The following is a 20,580-nucleotide window of genomic DNA, read 5'->3' on the forward strand; positions in this document are numbered from 1 at the left end:
TGGTTTAAACTGAAAAGAAACTCATGTGAACAAGCATCGAATAACTTGTTGGATCGATACATAACACAATCATGTGTAAACAGTTGTGCTGTGGCCGCTTGGAGAGTTGCCACCTGGTTCACATCTGGCTTCCATCCTGCTTAAATAGCTCTCCTCTGTTTTATGGTCATGACTTCATTCTAGGAATCTCTCTTTTTGGCTCCTACAGACAAAAGACTCAGGCATTAATTTGTTGCAACAACCGCAACAAAGACACTGGTGGAGGACAGGACTTTATTTCATTTGGACCTTAAAGTTGGGATGAAATATCCTGTGTATATTGCCAAACAACACAAATGATTGTGGGTGTTATCAGTAACAATATATATATATTTGTAATGTATGAGTGATAACATATATATATATATATGTGTGTCATCCCTCATTCAAATCCGTCTTTATAACCATGTCGTATTTGTGAAATCTTGAGAGATTATACTTGACATTGGCCAGACCTTGTTAATGGATGCTTGGGGAGACATCTTGTAATTCTCAACAGTAGTTATTTTGATAGATATTATCTGACAATCATCTGTTAATCAGATTTCTTTAAAACAAGCTACTATATACTCAAAGATTCTCACTTTGTCAGTTTTAGCACTGGTGGCATCAGTTAGCCTCCATATTTATGAATTATCCATCAACAGTGGATAAAAATACTCCATGGTCGTAGCCATTGCAATATTTATTTGGGTGAGTTGGTACATCTAGTTATGTAATCGTCAGACACAGAAGACGCTCACAGCCATTTGGAGGACCCACTTCTAACCCTGACCCACTTACAGGAGTGAATGGGAAAACTTAGACATTCTAGTTTAAACAGAATATTGGAAAGAGGTGAAGTTGGAACAGCATCTTTTGGGGTGTGGTCATGCAAAAAAAAAAGTCCTGTATTGCTCAGAGAGACAGAGAGAGGAAGATACTGTATGCTATATTAACACACAGATATCAGGTCATCTTTCTTTTTGTCTTTGGGTTCTGAGAGGCCATATTTCTAGCTTTAGTCTCTGAAGACGATACGACACAACTGCTGTATCTAGGTCAAAAGCGTCTCAATGCAACTGTGTTTCTTTTGAAGGACATCTGACAGAGAAAGATCCCTTGCACTGTTGTTGATATACTGATTTTGTGTGACTTCTGGACAAGACTGTCAGCTAAATGCCTCAAGTAAATATAATGCTCACTGACCCTTCCCCCATGTATCTCTCTAGCTGTATGGAGAGCAGTAACGTGGGCTATGACAGTGATGAGACCAACGCTCGAAGCATATCCAGCCTGTCCAACCGCTCATCTCCTCTCTCCTGGCGCCACGGCCAGTCCAGTCCTCGCCTTCAAGCGGGCGACGCCCCATCTTCTACAGGTGGAGGATACCAGGGGAGTAAGACTGGCTCCCAGTATACGGCTCATACAATGCCAGCTCGCTGCTCCAGCCGCCTCAGCAGCACATCTCGTATTGAGCTCATCGAAGGGTTGGACGTGGATGAATCTGATCTTAAGTCTGGTTACTTGAGTGACACTGACCTAGGGAAGAGCCTGCCGGACGATGACGAGGACAACCTGGCAAACGGGTAAGAGTATCTGTAGATAGGGTTTGAACATCTTGTTACCATGACAACATGAACCAATCAGTGACTGCAGATGGCTGCATGCTGGTATGTCCTTTGACTTTGAAAAGGTCAGTTAGGAGTTGTCGTCAACACACTAAACACCATAACTGCTGGACATTGCGGCATTTCAATATTTTATTAGGATACGTAGATTTTGTGCATTTACACATTCAACCGTGGTGCCCTAAACTTTTGGGAAGGAAACTTTTCATGCTGACATCCTGGATTTCAGCTTTTTGTTGGTATCTGATGTGTTGTACTTGGCAGGCTTATCAAAGAGCTTTCATCAGCAGTCTCTGCAGATACTCTTTTTTTTTTTCTTGCTCTCACTGCCCATGACATTGTCAGAGGCTCACGACTGTGAGAGAACACTGTGAGTGGTTTTTCACTGAGGGCAGAACTTGAAAACTCATCAGGTGTCCTCTCAGTCACACAGTAAATGCTCTCTCACCTCTGACAGGTGTAAACTGTACAGCTTCTAAAGATTATGTCAACAGATACAGAAGCAACAAACAGTTTAGATCACACATTTGACAGTACTTTACTTTTTCTAACGCGAAGGCAGCTCCTGCTTCTTCTTCACTTTCTCCCTCTTCACCTCCCTCCTCTCACATCCTTTGTGTGTCTTTATCCAATTCCTTCTCCCAAGTTGACAGCTGACAGTGAGAGTCAAGAGAGAGGGAGAGAAAGAATCCAGGACAGTTCTCTAGTGTGGTTTAGCAGCTTTATCACTGTTGCACATGCAGTGGGATTTAAGCTCAGCCTCTGGAGCACTCACTAGGCCCTGCCAGCCAGGTCACGTTCCTACTACAGAGTGCAATAAGGAGAAGAAAAGAGATGAGACACATTTTAGATGAGTAAAAATTAGAGCAAAGGAAAAAAAAGTTGTGAAATGGAAGTGGGTCAATTTAAGTTTGGTAACATTTAGGAGAGGCGATGATAAGATTGCTAATGAGAATGATGATTGAAGAAGTGTTATATTAAATAAAAATCGACAAACTAACTCCATGTGTAAAGGTTTAGCATTTTGTTAGAAGGGAGGTGAAACGGATCAGACAGCAGAATCCTGATAAGGTCAGGATTAAACAGAGATTATGTCATATTCCTCACATCCATGCACTCAAAATCCATTTAAATCTGCCCTGTATTTTGTCCTGTCCCTCCACAGTAGAGCTGCATCAGCTCCACCGTGGTGGTTCAAATTTGTGAGAGAGGTGAGCGTGGGGGCTCGCCTCTCATTTGCAATTCAACAGGCACCAATGATGTTATCATTTTATGTAACCATTAAAAAAAAAAAAAAGCCTCATCATGCTCGGTGTTAGGCCTCCAATGTTAACAGTTCCCTAAACCTGCTTTCAAGGTGACTGTGAAACGCCCTGATGAGTACGAGTCCATTAAATAGATAATTACCAGTAACACCAAGAGGATTATGGGTGTGTTTGAATACATACATGCTATATATTTTCCAATGTGTTATCACTAGAGTAATAATAGGCTGCTGTGGCTGCCAAAATCCACTAAGATATGGAAATACTGGGTGTTATTTTCTCACTGACCTTGAGTAGGTTGCATGCTTATACATTACACTTTTAAAACCTAATTTGTATGCTTTGCTGGTTTGCACTGGTTCAGTGAAAAGTATCCTCTCTTGTAGGAATACTGAATGCTGCTGTTCTCTATATCAAGAATTAATCCTGCCTCATAAATACACCGACAACCTTTGGTGTAGATAACGAGCTAATCCAGTTTTTGAAGCATGCGCAGCAGCACATGCTCTCATTTTCTTCTTACAGTATCCCCTTGCACATTCTGTGATACATTTGCATTTATACTGTACACCCCTTGTCACACATTCACAGTTCAGCTCATGGAGAGCCATTAGCTACCAGCTCTTGAAAATAGATCAGGCCCCTCCTGCGTAACCATGGAAACCAGCTGGTAATCGACTGTATGGAGAGGTGCAATTTCTGTTCCCTTTCACTAAAGCCCCAGTTTTACAGTTTCATACATTTCATTGATCTGAAATTAGCACTAATATAATTAACTATATCTAAATGTTAGAGTGAGGCTTCTTGTCATTCTCAATAATACTGTCACAGTTTTCAATATATAATGCTTGTATAATGTATAAGACCAATGTATAATACTTAAAACAATCTGGAAAAAGACAAATATACTGAAATAATACACAGACACAATGCATGTTGTTTATTAACGGATGGAACTATAGCACATTGCTTGATGTCTAATGGATATTGATTAGCCCACACCAGACAGTACTGGCTAGCCAAGGCTAAATGTGTACACACTGACAGTAATCACTGCTTCTGTGTGTCTGCCTCGTCAATAATCTGATCCCACATCCCAAATCTCAGCTCTCATGAGCTCTGTCTTTCCATCAGAGAGGAACAGTCTCTTCTCTACAACACACAGCTTAATGATAATCTGGTTTGTCCCAGTTAAAGAAAATATTCAAGAGGCCTGTTCTGTTTATCATTTATATCCTTTCTGTTGGTTCTTTGGAAACAGGGAACATTCATGTGTTACCAGATACTATTGTTGCAAGTATTACTGTATGTCGTCCCGCAATTTACAAACCTAGGCCACTAGCCACTAGGGGGCAGACAAAAAACAAAATAGGGTGATAAATAGTACTACAACCACTACAATATCATCTTTACGACTTATGAAACTATGGTTCTGGTAACTTAATGAACATAATTATACCCAATGTTTGCTCTTGTTCTAGCTCAGGTTTGGGCTTAGCCAAGTCTTGGTGGGAAAAAAAATACAGGTTCTCGGGTTCACCTGACTGACCACTGAGTGACTGAGCTAACAGTTTGGTTCAAACCTCTGAACACGATACATAAGGGGATTTAAACAAAACTTTCCAAAAGTCTAAAAACAGTTTATGTGTAAATTATTTCACAAGTGGAATCAGCTTCTATTCCCCCCGGGAACTGTGCCCAGGAACAAATCTGATAGATTGTATTATGTACAGTGGTTGCTATTTTTATGGTCATTCAGTACAGAACCTCAAGCTGTTCACAATCAGATGTGGAAATACAATTATTTACTTTTAGTTATAACTGAAATTGCTATAATTATGTACAGTGTAATATTAGAATTATAGGTAATTTCCCATCTTGCCCTCAGTAGACACTGTGTCTGCTTGAAATGTTGGCTTACATTTAATGTAACAAGAGTCTTCGCTCATTTCACTACATTTTATGTGATTGAGGACCACTTCCTCACTGACTGAGTGACTGTTTTATGTCTCAGGAGTGTTGAGGTGGCTTCTTGTTGACCACGTCAAGAATCATAACTGTTTCCTGTGGTTACGTTCTTCACAACATATTGGCAAAGATTAACCATCACTCAGATGACATCATCCTATTGCAAGCCATATTTAAAACGTCGGTTTACGAGTAGAGCAGTAATCACATTATATTGTTGGTGTATGGTTGTTTTTTCCATATCTGGTATATGAATTATTGCCGACTATTCAGCATTCAGTGTAATTTTAGTGGTGTTCAGCCAATTATGGTTGATGTTTTGCAGGCACTCAGCTGTAGTATATGTAAGCACAGGTTAGCGTTTCATGTCTAATACAGATGTTCACCGGGAAAATTACTTGTTTTTTCCATATTGTCATTTAGTTGATGGGATGAATGCGAGCCTAATGTTTATAACAGAGCATGCGAATTTCATAGGAAGCCCATCTGCGTGAACACGGTAATTGTATCTGACAGATTTACGTATTATCTTGGCAGATTAACAGTTTGAAATCCTTAAATTGGAAGATCTTTATGAGAAAAAAGTCAAATATCTTTCAGCATCTGGTTTGGCTCCAAACTCTTTGGCCTGACTGAGGAGAGAAGCAGCGAAAGGCACTTAGCTGCAATAAAGAGCTACTGATGACTGCAGTGCCTCATAGGAATCTGAAGTCCCGCCTTGGGCTTACTTTTGTTCCACAACATGTTTTTGTTTCTTTCATCAACCTCTCTTAAAACCTGAAGACATCTGATACCTTTAGTAGTTGAACAGAATCCATCTCGTGTCAGCTTCTTATAAATTGTATTGGTTGGTAGTTAGGTTTGGCCCATAATCTAAAATGCTGGACTTATAAAACTCTTTGGTTGACTTAATTCCTCTTGTCATAGCTTCAGTGCTACTCGTGGTCTGTGCCGTAACAGCTGCTGTTACACCTACAGTTATACCTAGATTTAAACATGCATTAACACATTTATCTGACCACCTGGGGGCAGCACAACAAGCTGTAAACACGTCAACACACTGTGTTACTCCTTCATAAAGTTGATGTGGCAAACACATTAGTAAAATTTTGCAGGCTTACACATCCAGCAGACACAGAACAACATCAACATTCATTTGGAGTCATGTTTCGAGTTACACGGTGAATGTTTTGGTCTTCAGTTACTCCTGAGGGAAGTATCCGGCTCAGTTATCTGCTAAATGTTCCGTTTACCAGATAGTCATAACTTTGTCTGTCTGCCATTTGTTGCTGGAAGGTGGTGTACAATGGGTTAATTAAAGCTTTTTTGATTTAAAAAAAAAAAAAAAAAAAACAGCTGCTGAACAAAAACAGACACTAAAAGGCTCTGTAGAGCTGAAGGGAAGGAGAGGTTGGTTGAGTTGCTCACTTTGAGCGACTCCTTTTACATTACACATAGTCATTTGATGTATTGTTAATAAAAAAAATATTGATTAGAGACTTAGATTTAATGTTTAATGGAAATTATCGCTGTCAAGCTACTAAGAATACATCATATCTCTTACTGTGCAAAAGAAGTGTAGACAAGAGGGATTTCAATGAAGAACAGGGAGGTATACATTTATCTTACCCTCTAGCCTATTATATGATATATAATTCTTTAGTTTTATATAGAATATAGTAGATATGATTAATATATATTTTTGGAGACACAACTCTCTTTTACAGTACAGATGAATTACATTTTTATTTCACTTTATTAGATTAGATGTGTTACTCATCTGACAAATTAGATTTCATGATGGCACCAAATGCTGTTCCTATAGCCTCGCGCATGAGACAGAACAAGTCAGACCAGTCTGATCGTAGCTGATGCATTTAGATTACATAATGTGGAAAAAAGACATAGTGCAGGTCAAACAGAATTGCTTGTTCTGTACTCTACAAGGTAATAGAAGGTTTGGGGCGAGTATGTGGACATCTGGGAATCTGGACTGTACCATTTTGTGTTTCTATATAGCGGCACACAGGCAGCAATGCAGAGCAGAGAAAGGGGGCTGGTTCAGCAGCATCACACCTCTGATCATGCGGCAACATGGCTCGGGATGTGCTGCCATGGCAACCGTCTTCCACTGACCCACTGATGGGCTGCCTTGTGTGTCAGTGTGAAAGCTGCTGAATGGATGTATGTGCGGAGGATGTGCATGTGCATCGACTGCTGGTTTGTGTGTAAGATGGATGGAAAGAGAGAGAGGGAAACGCAGACAGAGGAAATGAGAGACGGACTGACAGACAGACAGAGAGAGAGACTGGTGTGAGGACAGCATGCTAACCACTTAATTAGATTGTTTTGTAATTGGCCTGGTCGGGGAGAGCTGTCTGCCTATAAAGCTATTGTTTGTATTTCCATTTGCATCCTATTGTATTCCTAGGACTAACAGAGACACTGGTTATGGAAAAGGATTTGTCTCAATCCATTTTTCCAGAAATCTGATGTGGAATACTGTATAACTGACCCCAAAAGAACAAACATGTTTAATTAATTTGCATGTTACAAGCAAAATGACTACATATATATATATATATATATATATAGTATACTAATATATATACTAACTAATATATTTTTACCCCTCACAAGCACAGAATGCACGTCATTGCTATCTTTGCCTACATATTGTAGATAAGCCCTTGGCTTAGGTTTGCTCCTCTGGCAATGTAATTTCCATGGTAACCATAATCAAGCTTTGACCATGCTAGTGAAGGGGATCTGTTCACAGCGGTGCATGTACAGTATGAAAGTTATTGTTTACACTTATCCAAATATTGAAATACTTTACAGCCTCACTCGTGGAAACTATGTGTATCGACAAACGCATTCTGTAATGCACAAAGGGTTTGCTGCAGTCAGCTGATCCTGGATCTGTGCCACGGGCAGTCTGCATTCAATTTCCCTTTCCTGCCCGGGTTGGACCTCTCTATAGTCACTGAGTGCTTCCCTAACTATTGAAGCCTCACACGTTTTCTGACCCACTTAAACTCATCTGCAAAAAAATTGGGCTTTGGCCTCGGTGCACTGGTTCTCCGCAGGCGCTGCTGGGATTACAGTTTAGTGAGGTCACTGCTTGGGGTCAGTTCTTCATGGGCTATGGCTCTGTAAGAAGGGATGATGTTTTCTTGCCTCTGAATACTCCACACACACACACTCACATAAACATCACACACTAGACTCTTTGAAATAATTGGCATATGTTTCAAAATGGTTGAAGGAAGAGCAACAATAAAAAGCACCCACCATTAGCAATGTGTTACTTTTAGCTCTAACACATCTGGGGTCAATATGGAGCTCTCATTCCCCAACAAGGGTCAGTAAAATACTGGCTCTTGAAGGCCCACCCAACACCAAACCAGCCTTCACTGGCATCTTCAGCCACGTGTATAATGGACCATTACAGCAGCACCCCAGGGGAGTATGAATCATCCCTATATCACGTCTGCGTGTGGTCGTCTGGGGGTGCAGTTTGGATTCTACCAGTGCGCAACACTCAGCCCTAGTTGGAAAATATGATACTGTTTTGGATCACAGTATTATATCACAGTATTATATTTTAAAAAATGAATGTCACGTGGTACCTATTAATCCATCATTCCCCATTCATCACTATGTTTGTTTGAAGTTGGCGCAAAAAAATGTCAGATTATCTGCTTTCAGTATGGCTAATGAAGTCTGGTTGGTACCGATTAGCTTTATGTCAGATTTGGCTCCTTTTCAACTCTGTATTGATACTGAATCTGCATTACTCAGACAGCAAGCAGAGTCAGTTCAAGTTCAGCATTTAAGTGCCATATCAATCAAGTTGATATGCATTTGTCTTAGAGATAAAAACAGAGCACAACATCATGGAACAATACAACTTGATAATACCAGAACAGTGTTCCAGACAGGCTGTAAATGTGGCACTGTATGAGACTGCTGGCTCTCAGGATGAAGTGTGCATCAGCTGTATTGTGGCTACATCTGTTGGGGGGGGTTCCTGTCTGAGGTTGATGAAGACTGTACATTAATTTTCCAGTCCAATAATCAGACGAAGAGTATACTTTCTGGGGGTCTGCAGAGATAGGGCGGCCGGCTACAGTCCCAGACGCAGTCACTGATGCATCTCAGACCCATTTACTAGACTGATGTACCACTGCTTTGTGATGAAGGCAGCCCAGTCCTATTTGCCTAGCTATGGTCAAGCTCAATACAGATCAAAATTAGGCACCGGGAAGATCAGAGATGTGCTGAAGCCAAAGCTCAGCTGGCTTTTTCATCTGTAGTCCTTTTTTTTGAATGAATGATACTTAAACAGACATAAATCACTGAGCACACTGTTTTCCCATGGTGCTGTCTTTCTGAAGTAATTTCCCACATTGTACCACTGAACTGAATGCACAGAGTGGAGGAATGTCTGCTCTTTCTCTGCATCAAAGGGTTAAAAATACAGTGAAGTCTTTTTTTTTTCTAAATGCCAAGTGGTGCCTCGCTTGATATAGTTACAGAGCATGGTGCATTAAACTGTAGCCATATAAGGCACAGCTTTGACTCATTGTGCCTCCTGCTGGAAATCTAATGTCATGACACCACATAGAAAGAGACTGTAGGACAGCAACACAATTTAGGTTTACTGTATTATTTTATTATCCCCTTTAAGATGAACTGAGGTTTTGTATTTGGATAAAGTTTTCCTGTGCTGAATGTATGTTTTCTGATTGATTTTAAGTAATCAGACTTCCCTTTCCACATACTGCACTTTATGGCATATGGGGCTGTTTTTCATGCTTATACTTAGGCCCCTTATTTCCAATTAAGGAAATCTTTTTAGACTATATTGTGCGTGGTGACAGTTTCACTTTTTCAACATGACAGTGTTGCACAAAGCAAGGTCTATGAAGAAATGGTTTTCCAAGTTTGGTGTGGAAGACTTTACTGGCATGCACAGATTCCTGACCTCAATCTCATCCAACATCTTTGGGATGAACTGGAATGACAAGGTATGGAAGAGGCAGGCCTTATATCACCCAACGTCAGTGTCCCAACTTCACTAATGCTATTGTGGAAGAATGGGAGCAAATCCCTGCAGCATTATTCCAAGATCTTGTGGAAATCCTTCCCAGAAGAGTACAGACTCTTTATATGGTTCTATGGTTTTTTAATGAAAAAACAATGTTTGCACGTCCACATACTTTTGCACATGCATCATACATTTGTCAGTTTTAACGTTTTTTTTTCACCTTGGCTCATTGCTCATTGTAGGAAACAGTTAAGATGTCCCATTCATGTTTCAGCTGTAATTTAATTTCCTACCAAGTAGCTGCCAATTTGCACAAAATATTTAATCAAGAAGTGCCTTAGAGAAATTGAGGTTTCATGTCCCTGTCCTTTATTCCCTCTAATATATTTTAAAATAAATTTTTTGACTCACATATTGTGGCACAGTTTGCTGCGCCAGAGGCAGACAGCACTAATAGATCAAAAGCCACAACAGTAAAAGGTCAGATCCTGGAAATGGTTTCTTGTCTGGTAACCTCAGTAAAAGCAAGTAAAGGTCCTCATGGTGCCATGACGCCTCACAGGATCGAATCTCTGTTTCAACAGTTTGTAAACAACCCAAACCCAGCGATGGCAGCAGCACTCAATGACCTTCCACCTAAGCAAACATGCAGAGGATGTTTCTGACACAAGCCATTTGGTTATCAGTGCAGGACAGCTGTTACTTTACAGTACAAACATGACTTCAAGGCTTTTTAGACGGCCGCTTGTTTAGCTGTGTGGCCTGCCTCACTGAGATAAACAGGAGATGTAAGAAATGCAGCTCTTTTTTTCTATTCTTTTTTTTACTGTAAACAATTTATATCACTCGTCATTCTAGGCAAAGACATAAGCATCCAAGGTTTTGTTTTGCTATTAGACAACAAAGTAACCAACAGGTATTCAAACAAAAATGTTTTATGATTTTTGTGAGCAAAAACAAAAAAGAGCAACAGGCAGAGAAGCGCAGTTTCTTTTCAAATGATAATCAGAGTGATGATATCAAAAGGTAGAGGCAGACACAACAATCTTTTATCGAACTAGCATCTCATTCTGTTAAAGATATCGTGAGGAATGCCTGTATGTCTGGTATACACACTCTGACAGCAAAACAGTTGTTTAATTTAATCAAAAAGTAAAACCACAGTCATTTTAAATTCCATTTAAGCTGCCTCCGTATTTATATTTCAAAATGTGGCCTGATGTGGAAAAACAGAGAGAGCCTCAAAATTGTAATGCATCATAAGGGTCAATAAGTTCTTATGTTGGAAATATTAACTTTGCTTAACCAGCTTTGGTCGTTTCCTGTGTCTTTGCCGCTTTGAAATGTATTTCTTGCAAGATGAAATGATTTGTTCACGTATTTTGAACCAAAATAGGACTTGCAGCAGAGTGAACTGATTTGGCTTATAAGATGTGGACAGGGTGTGGGACGTCCTCGGCCCACAGAGCCTTTAACTCCTGGAGTAGTTTACAGAGCTGAGATCTGGTGAGATCATCCCCGTGAGAGTGTTCCACTACTAATGAGAGGGGGAGGGAGGTTTTCCAAGGCTACTCATGCCTCACTGGAGGTCCTCGTGTCATCTGTGGCTTTGTGGTTGCACTGGCAGTGATTCAGGCCTTACCTTGGGCTGGGTTTTTCCAGCTAGGCCCCAGAAGGTAATGAATGAATTTGGAACACGTTTTTATTTTTAGGGACGTTCATCATGGCCATAGTCTCTTTAATGTAAAAGTCTCTGTAAAGGTTTATTTGTGTGGCTTTTTTAAAATTCTCAGTTTAAAACCCTGACAATGACTCAAACTCACTTTTAAGATTCAATTAAGAAATCACTAAGATTGATTTAAATTGCTAAACTTTCACAACATTTGTGCAGTTTGGGATTGACCTAACACTGTTTACACTGGAGACTGTGAATATTAGTGGCTCTGAAGTGTTTCATACAAATAATTAGAAGGGCACTTGGAGACCGCAGACCTCCGCCAAGGTGTTTTGTTCTATATTGCATTTCTGTGCATCTGCCCCATGATTCGGATCTGCTCCAAAATGTAATGGGTTATTTCTTGACCCATGCTATACCCTTCCACCAACTCTCCTGAAAATCAGACCAGTTTTTCCATAATCCTGCTGACAGACAAAGAAACAAACAACACCAAAAACATAACCTCCTTAGCGAAAGGTAATAAGCGTAATTCAACACTCTTAGCAAGACTGCTTTAATATGCTTATGGCTAAACTGGAAAGGTTTCCCAGCAGACACTGAGCAACACAGGCTTCCCATTGGAATACTGCCATAGTCATACAGGAGCCCATCTCACTAACGTCACCCTGACACTGTTCCCCCTCTTATAGGCCCTCTGACAGGTAAGCTAATTGGCTCTATAAATACTACATTATAAAATCATCAAATATGATTCACTAGCTTGCAATATGTAATACGCATTTCCAAAAATAAATATGGTGCGTCTTCTCTTACATTGTGTGGGGTACTCCCCAGAGATAGATTATGAAGAGAATATCAAACATTGAAGCAGCAGAGGGAGTTACATACTGTCTATTCTGACTCCCTATGGGTCAAGTTCCACAAATGCGGGATCCTACAATCTCCCTTAAAGGTGCAGTGTGTAGGATTTAGTGGCATCTAGCAGTGTAGTTGCAACCCGCTTCACTCTCCCCCTTCAAGTGTGAAGGAGAAACAACAATGGCCAGTGAAACTCAAGGGGAAAAAGCCCCTATAGGAAACATGGCAGCATGCATGGAAGGCAACACGCTGCGTCTGTATAAAAACAGCTCATTCTAAGGTAACAAAAACATAACCATTCCTACATTCTGGTGATTATACACTAATGAAAACATACCTATGAATATTATATTCCATTTCTACCATAGATCCTCTTAAATTTTCTACACTGGACCTTTTATTTAACTCAATAGCATCTTTCATTAGACCCTCCCTGCTTCCTATACCTGCTTCATTACTCCACACCTTCAGTTTGGAAAGCAGGCTTTCTCCTAAATTCTGAGTTAAACCTGATGAAGTAATCAGTTTTATTTTGTTTGTTTTTTTCAAAGAGAGCCACAGAATAAATATCCTCACATTAAATTGGTGCAAGTGCCCCTTTAATGAGCTATCTCCCCTCTGGTCTTGGTTAATATCTGTCAATTTAAATGCATTAAATTAATATCTAACTATAAACCCATTGGCTAACCCTCATCCCAGTTTTGGTCAGACAAGACCATTCTCTATAGCCAGGCTGATTTGGGGGTAAACAAATAGAACATCCAGACAAATAAAGATATTTGATAAGAAAACGGTTCTATAAAGGTAAAAATAAACTAATTCATTCATGTACTTAAGAGTAAATCAGATCACTTGCGGGTCAGTAACGCGTTACACTACATCCGAGTAATGGAGGTTACCATGGTTACCACTCAACCCGACGGCAGCTGGTCATCTAGAGGAGCATCGGGGTCTCTCTGGGCTCGTCATCCCTGCTTCTCTTTCCTTTTTTTTTTTTTTTTTTTTATGAGAGGGGGGTGTTGCCTGTCCAGCGGCAGACTGCTTCTCTCTTCTCGCTGAATGGGAGGAAGAAGAGGAAAAAAAAACGAGAGAAAAAAGGGGGGGTCTTTTGCTTTGCGGAGGATATGAATTTGAATCTGAGCGCACAGATAATTCAGGGAAGTTGTGCTCACCGATAAACGGTCACAAATGAGCGGTCGTGTTTTAATCGGGAAAGTGCCTCCTCTGCAGTCGGCGCCGAGAGCCAGAAGGACTTTACTTTTTACGCCAAGGTAATGATATTTCATTACGGCTTTTCTCTCACACACACAATGAACCACTTTTTTCCCGACATTTTTAATGTTGTACGTTTTGTTGAGATGCTACAGTTGTTTCTCCTATTAGGACAGATGTGTATTTATTGGTTTGCTCTAATTAGACCATTGTTAACCTAACCTGGCTTTTGTCTAAGGATACAGTACAGTAACAGTAGGTTATCAGTTACTCTTGAGTAGCCTATAGGATCAATTCAGCTGGTTTCACTACCTTTTTTTTTTTAATTAAATGATTAAATCATACACAAATACTTTCACCATAAAAGTGATATTTCTTTATCCCATTGGAGCTTCTATTGTTCAAGAGTAAACGTGTGCATTATGCTTAAAAAGGCTGCAAGAAAAACGTGCAAGAATGTATGTTGACACTGATTTGGCACCAGGAATTATAACATCTGTGGAAACGCATTTTATTCTTGGAGGACACTGCGGTGCTGCTACCACAGCTATCTGCATAATAGAGGATGTCTTCACCACTCACTCAGCCATAGGCATGCACCCCAGGAGCCTTGTCGTCTTTGCTGTCCTTTATGCATAAAATAGACAGTGCCAGAAGTGAGCTGCAAGATGTATTCGTCTTACTGTGTGCTGTTTCATATGGTTTTATAGGTCCTATAGGGTAGGGCTTGTATATAACAGTTCATGTCAAATCTCACCTTTTTCCTCTGTAAAATGCCATGTGTGCCTTTTTTGTTGTTGTTCATTTTATCTTTGCAGTGTGCTACACCGTGTCTACCTGTGTGTTTTTAGTGATGCTGTTAGATCCAGGTCCAAGTCTGGACAGTGATTGCAACATCCCCGCCCTTGCTCCACAGCACCAATCATCCCTCAATCTTCTTAAATCCAAACATTTTCACAGCAACCCAACTCAAAAAATAATAGCACGACACACAAATCAGAGAGGTTGGAGTTGTGCCACAGAAAACAAAAAGTTAATTGCCACCCTATGTATGAAGTATGCACTTTGCTGGTGTACTCCCACCCTCTCCCTGTCTGGATTTCACCTCTGAGAGCAGACAGTTTGGCTTGTAATATCAACAGCCCACAGGCCCTCCTGCCTCTTCTTAGGCTGACATCCCTGTGGGGTTATTCACAGCCCCTCTGTCGCCCCTGACAGAGGTGGTATTGTTCAAACATACCACGAACATCTGGGCTTGATGTAAATCAAAATTATACTCCTTATTGGTGGTATGTGAAAACATTTTAAAATTCTCAAATCAAACATTAATCGTCAGAGTTTTCCCTGCTCATGTCAGACCACTCATGTTCATGTATCTGTTCTATGGCCACAAATCACTTCACTAAAATGTCGCTTTTATGCATCAGAATGCTCAAAACCAGTGCAAAGTGTCAGAGTAAGCTTCTTCTCTGTTTTACAACTGCAACTACAACTCAACTACAGCCATGTGATTAAATCCAATTCTGAATGTGTATGGGCCATTTTTGTCTCCCTGTATTTTTCTATGCAATTCCATGTTCCATGCCTCTGCTAATTGCAGGCTGCAGACCCACAAAGAGCATTTTCAGCTCAGTGGGGAAAGCAAAAGAAAGGGAAAAGAACTGATTCAGCTCAAGCAATGACTCAGTTTTAAAGGGTCTTATTAATTTACCTTTTCCACTGTGCCACATTTGTGTGCGCCAACATAAATTTGATTACCACCTGTGGTTGCCAGTAGTAATGATGGGGAACGTAATTATACAAATCTGAGTTGGACTCGCATTTAGCTCTCTGGAGATATAATTTTTAAATTCAACAAGGCATTATTGCTCTTCTAAAGCCCATAAAAATGTTTTACTCTTCAATTTTAAACTCCCCTCAGACTCTGAATTGTTTCATCCTCCTGTGGTGTTTCGGTTGACTGAGAGGCTGCACCTCTTGTTGAACTCCACACAGTCATCTGCATTTTAAATGTATTCAAATATGAATGCATCCAGAGACTTGATGCTTAGTGAGCAATTTCTCTGGCCTGTCCCTGTCCTCCTCGCACGAGGGGCCAATCGGGCAGCATCTGTTTCAGGGCGACACAGGATTTCATTGTAGGGTGGAGGGAAAGGTCAGAGAGGGTTTAGAAGCCTGTCACTCTGATTTCCCTTCATCCTGCTTCTTCAGAGCATACCAAACCGCTTTCTAAACCCTGCGCTGTCAGTCACCATACTTTTTATACAGCGTGACTTATCAGCATATCCTGTAAAGTTTACCTTGAAGCTACAGCTCGCAGTGTGTTGGCCCCGTTTAAAAACTGCTAGCGTTGCTGTCATGGTGATTGATTTAATTATTGTTAAGATTGTTAATATGCAGTTGCAGATTGAGGATTCATCAAAATTAGGAAATTACAGCCTCTGGCACCATAATCCTGCCATGTTGGGCCATACCAGTAAATCTTGTCTTGTGTATTAAGTTATACAAGATACACAAATACCAGAAGATAATTTTAAGTTTATTATGATATAGGCAATTTTCAAGTAAACATATTTTATTGAAATTATTTGATTAAAACTGACAGATCCACTTTTGAAGCTTTGGTCAACATATGGCCTGTAGCTCTGATGTATTCGTTGAATCAAAGCAGATGCAGCCATGTTGGGATTACCTGCTTGTTTGAGCATGTGGCCACCTCCAGAGACATCTTACAGCAGACAGATGGACATATCACTGTTGCTGCCAGCCTTTTCTCCCCGTTCAAACACAGATTTCTACCTTCATATGGTTGCCATTTACTTGACAACGGCACATTTTTGCTGAATGGTCATCCTTTTTTGTTTCAGTTGGGACGAGAGCAGCTCCATCAGCAGTGGGCTGAGCGACGGTGATGGCGAGGGCTCGGAGAACCTCAGTTCAGAGGAGTTCAATGCCAGCTCCTCCCTTAACTCCCTCCCGAGCACACCCCTGGGATCCAGACGCAACTCTTCTGTTATGGTGAGCTGCAATACGGTACCCAACAGCCTGTGACAACATTTGGCTTTCTTTTATCCTGTTTTTTTATTTGTTTTGTTTTGTAAAAGCAGTGTTAAAGATTACAAGGAAGGCCTATAGTTAAAGCATTGTCAATGCTTCACTCTGTGATTTATTTTGAATTGTGTGTTAAATGTGAGTCCCTTGTTTTGACAAAGCCACAAAAAGACACCACAGACCTCACCTCTGTCATCAAAATTAAACTAAAGAAAAACACGATCCGTAACAGAGAACTGCCACAGTAAAGATTTATTGGACTGTTTTGTAAACTTCCGGAAGTTCCACTGAGTCTTAAAGCCCCTCTTCACCCAAAAATGTGTTTTACTTACTGTTACTTCACTTGTTTGGGCTTCACTCTGCAGAATGATGGACTGCACTGTATGTATGCAGACTGTACAGGTCTGTTTCAGGTTCAGCTGCTGAAGGTGGAAAGTTTCAGTATGATTTTGTAGCATCACAAGCACAGCCTAGTTTGGAAACCAATCGTTGTCCAATACTGTATGTAATGCGAAACCTCCAGGGCACATGCACTGAGAATGGACTTCTGAATTGGAGACATCTTGTGTTTAGTAGTTGCATTTTTTAAATGAACAACATTTACATATTCATATATTCTGAATTTTCAATATGGGAGTAGGAGTAGATAGAAATTTGAACAAAGAAAATTTACTTTTTGTATAAAGAGTGTATCAGCCAGATTAGTATTCAAAGTGATATATATATTCATACTTCTCAAAACATGTCTGGAGGGGATCTTTAAATTTGATCTAATTTGCTTCGTATTCATTTTGGATAAGTGGTAGTTTGTCCACAGGTAAACATTTTACTTTTCAGCTTATTTACAGAACGCTCAGTTGGAAGAAATGAACATTAGTGCTACTCAATGAGCCATCTGTCGCTCTATATCACATTAAAAGGGTGCCAAGAAGCAGCATGCCCAATTTTGTCCTCTGTGCCACCTCCTCAATGCGCCACATGATATTTTTTCTATTACACTGTAGCTGACTTTTTGTCTTTGTCGTTCATTACAACAATGTAAAAGACTTAAGCTCTTCTTTTCTTACATTTTCTTTATTATTCTTAAATGTGTGGATTTATCTCTGAAAGCGTTCATAAACTTTTTTTTTGTTTTCCTTTCTTTGTCTTCCTCTGTGGTTTTCTTTAATCCACTTGGGGCATATCAGTCTATCTCTCCCTCCTTCCCACTGGAATGCAGCTGAGATGAAACAAAGATTACAGAGAGCAGTCCATAGATAACAGACCGTGACTGATCAGATGCTTACCCACAGTGTGCCTCTTCCCTCCCTTCTCTGCAGCTCCGCACTGATGCGGAGAAGCGCTCCCTGGTGGAAAGTGGACTTTCTTGGTACAGCGAGGATGGCAAAGCCAGCCACAAGCTCAATAGTTGCAGCTATGAGACAGGGAGTCTCAAGACAGAGCCCCCAAGCAAATGGAGAAAGAAGCCTCCAAGCCTCAGTGAAGATTCAGGGTGTAAAGGAGAACTGAAGAAGCCTCAAAGTTTGGGCCATCCAGGAAGTTTCAAGAAGGGTCGTAATCCTCCTATAGGCGTGACCTCCCCCATCACCCATACCTCTCAGAGCACGTTGAAAGTTGCAGGTGAGAACTTTTTCTCAGCTTGTCCTTTTCCCTGTTATTCCTCCCCCACAGGATTTGTGTGGTGTATCACCGCTGTTGTTAACTTGTTTTAACTACGAAATCCAAGTCATCCATTTTCTCTTTGAATGCTGAATCCAAATGTAAAACAGAGCCTGTTTGTAGAGCAGCCAGTGCGGATATCTGCTTGGTGTCAAGATGAATACAGAAGTGTACCCCTTATAGTAAGCCAGGTTTTGATTTGTAGCACAGTGCAGGATACTGATGAAAAAAATGCACCATGAAATCCAGCTCGTTGGAAAAAAAAAAAAATCTCAAAATCTTAGCTTAAAGGCCAGAGACATGTTTCTGTTATTATCTCAGAGAAAAGCCTGTTACTTTACATGTCTGGAGAGACACAGTGTCTGCCATCTGCAGCGACTAAATTTATCTAATCCTCAGCAAAACATGGCGTGATTAAATAATAGGTTAAAATTGAGTTCCCATACCAACATTTCTTGGCCTTACATTTTAATTTCCTCATCTTTAAACTTAAGTGATTAAAATTAGATCTGATTGTATGTATTCTGGCTTCAGTTTTGCAGGGGAAAAAAAATCTCTTGGCAAATGCATTTTTAAGGTTTACAGAATGACTTAAGAGGTCAGATGTGTTTTATTTAATTTTATGAATATACTGTAACGATAGCTTTACCTTTAGTCTAAACTCTAAGTGAAAAATCCAATTTTACCCTTTTATCCTTATATTTAAATAGATCCTTCAATTTCTACATATTTGCGTGCTTTGTGCTTTACTTTAATCATCTATACAAATCAGTTGGTATTGGTATTGATTATGTCACTTGGATATGTCTTAAGATATGGTTAAAAAAAAAGTTCAATTTTGAATTAGACCCTTTTGAGTCCGTTGGTGAGTCACAGTTGACATCATGGGCACATAAAAGCTCTCTAAGTAAATACAGATGTTTCTTGCTTATATTTTCTCTCAGCTGTAATGGCAGGAATGATGTGTACATTTACTTTTATGTGAAGGTATCTAGGGAGAATATTTTTATTTTCTATTTAAGTTTCAGTCATTTGTGGGGTTGCTATCATTTTTCTTAGCCCAAGTTTACTGCCCATCAAAACTTCCAGTCTGTCCGAGGTAGCTTATTCTTGTCAGGGACATGGTGGCAGCAGGCCAAACAGAGCAGCAGTGTTCTTGCCGATCCCTATCATCATTTAAATACATGCAAATGTTATTGAAATTGCTATTATTTTATTATTCACCTATACAATGTCTTTCCTTATGTAGCACCTAAAAGCGAGAGGCCACTGGATAAATCCAAGATGTCCATCAAAGCTGCTGGTCTACAGAGGTCTCGTTCAGATGCCGGCAGGGATCATCATCATCATGGAGAGCACCGCAAGCCCCCGTCAGGTTTAGTTAAACCCACTGCCGGAGCCTCCTTCGGCTACAAGAAACCACCAACAGCCACCGGTACAGCCACTGTGATGACAGCAGGGGGCGCCACCATCTCCAGTGGCTCTGCTACTGTGGGGAAAACCCCCAAGTCATCTGGCATCCCTGTGAAGCCTGTGGGAGGAGGACCACCCTCGGGTCGGAAGAACAGTTTTGATGCCAGCAGTGAGCAGAGCTTCCTGGGGCCAAATGCGCGAAACAGCATTCAGTATCGCAGCCTGCCTCGACCGGCTAAATCGAGCACACTCAGTGTGATCGGTCGCCCCGCACCTCGTCCTGTCAGCGGTACCATTGACCCAAGTCTGTTGAGTTTGAAGCCCATGCCCATGGCCTCCACAAGCCCTAGGGTTAAAGAGCATAGTAGCTGCAGCAGTAAAATGGCTAATCGCACAAGCACCGGCCCAGTGAACCAGACGGACCGAGAGAAGGAGAAGGAGAGAGCCAAAGCCAAAGCTGTGGGTGCTGACATAGACTGTGGTTCTCTGAAAGGAGAGGAGAGTCAGTCCACAGGAGAGTCTACTGTGAAACTGCATGGTCTGAGACGGACCAGCAGCAGCAAATACCCTGAACTGTCATCACCCACCACACCAAGGTGTTTTATTTATATATTTTAAATTACAAAAAATAAATGAAAATCTCTCTAGAGTAGACTGATTGACTTGTGGTTTCTAGAAGTGTTTATTTCCCTCCTTTTTTATTCTCTAGTGGTATCTAGACATGCAGGTACCGTAACTGGTTGTATATGCCCAGGGTTTCTTCCCCCCAGTACA

The 20,580-nt window shown here is 40.7% G+C and overlaps 1 protein-coding gene across 14 annotated transcripts in view; it reads left to right on the forward strand.

The window, feature by feature from the left end:
* The window catches only part of nav1b (neuron navigator 1b), a 54,620-nt gene that overhangs the window by 14,316 nt on the left and 19,724 nt on the right, over positions 1-20,580 (forward strand). For all 14 annotated transcript variants that reach the window (XM_051413705.1, XM_051413706.1, XM_051413707.1 and 11 more), the window contains 4 exons: positions 1,251-1,607; positions 16,551-16,701; positions 18,054-18,354; positions 19,643-20,402. In XM_051413705.1, coding sequence (XP_051269665.1) covers positions 1,251-1,607; positions 16,551-16,701; positions 18,054-18,354; positions 19,643-20,402 — 1,569 coding nt within the window. The remainder of the gene's footprint in view (positions 1-1,250; positions 1,608-16,550; positions 16,702-18,053; positions 18,355-19,642; positions 20,403-20,580) is intronic.

Source organism: Dicentrarchus labrax, unplaced genomic scaffold, assembly GCF_905237075.1.
Source record: "Dicentrarchus labrax unplaced genomic scaffold, dlabrax2021, whole genome shotgun sequence".
NCBI classification, from domain to species: domain Eukaryota; kingdom Metazoa; phylum Chordata; class Actinopteri; family Moronidae; genus Dicentrarchus; species Dicentrarchus labrax.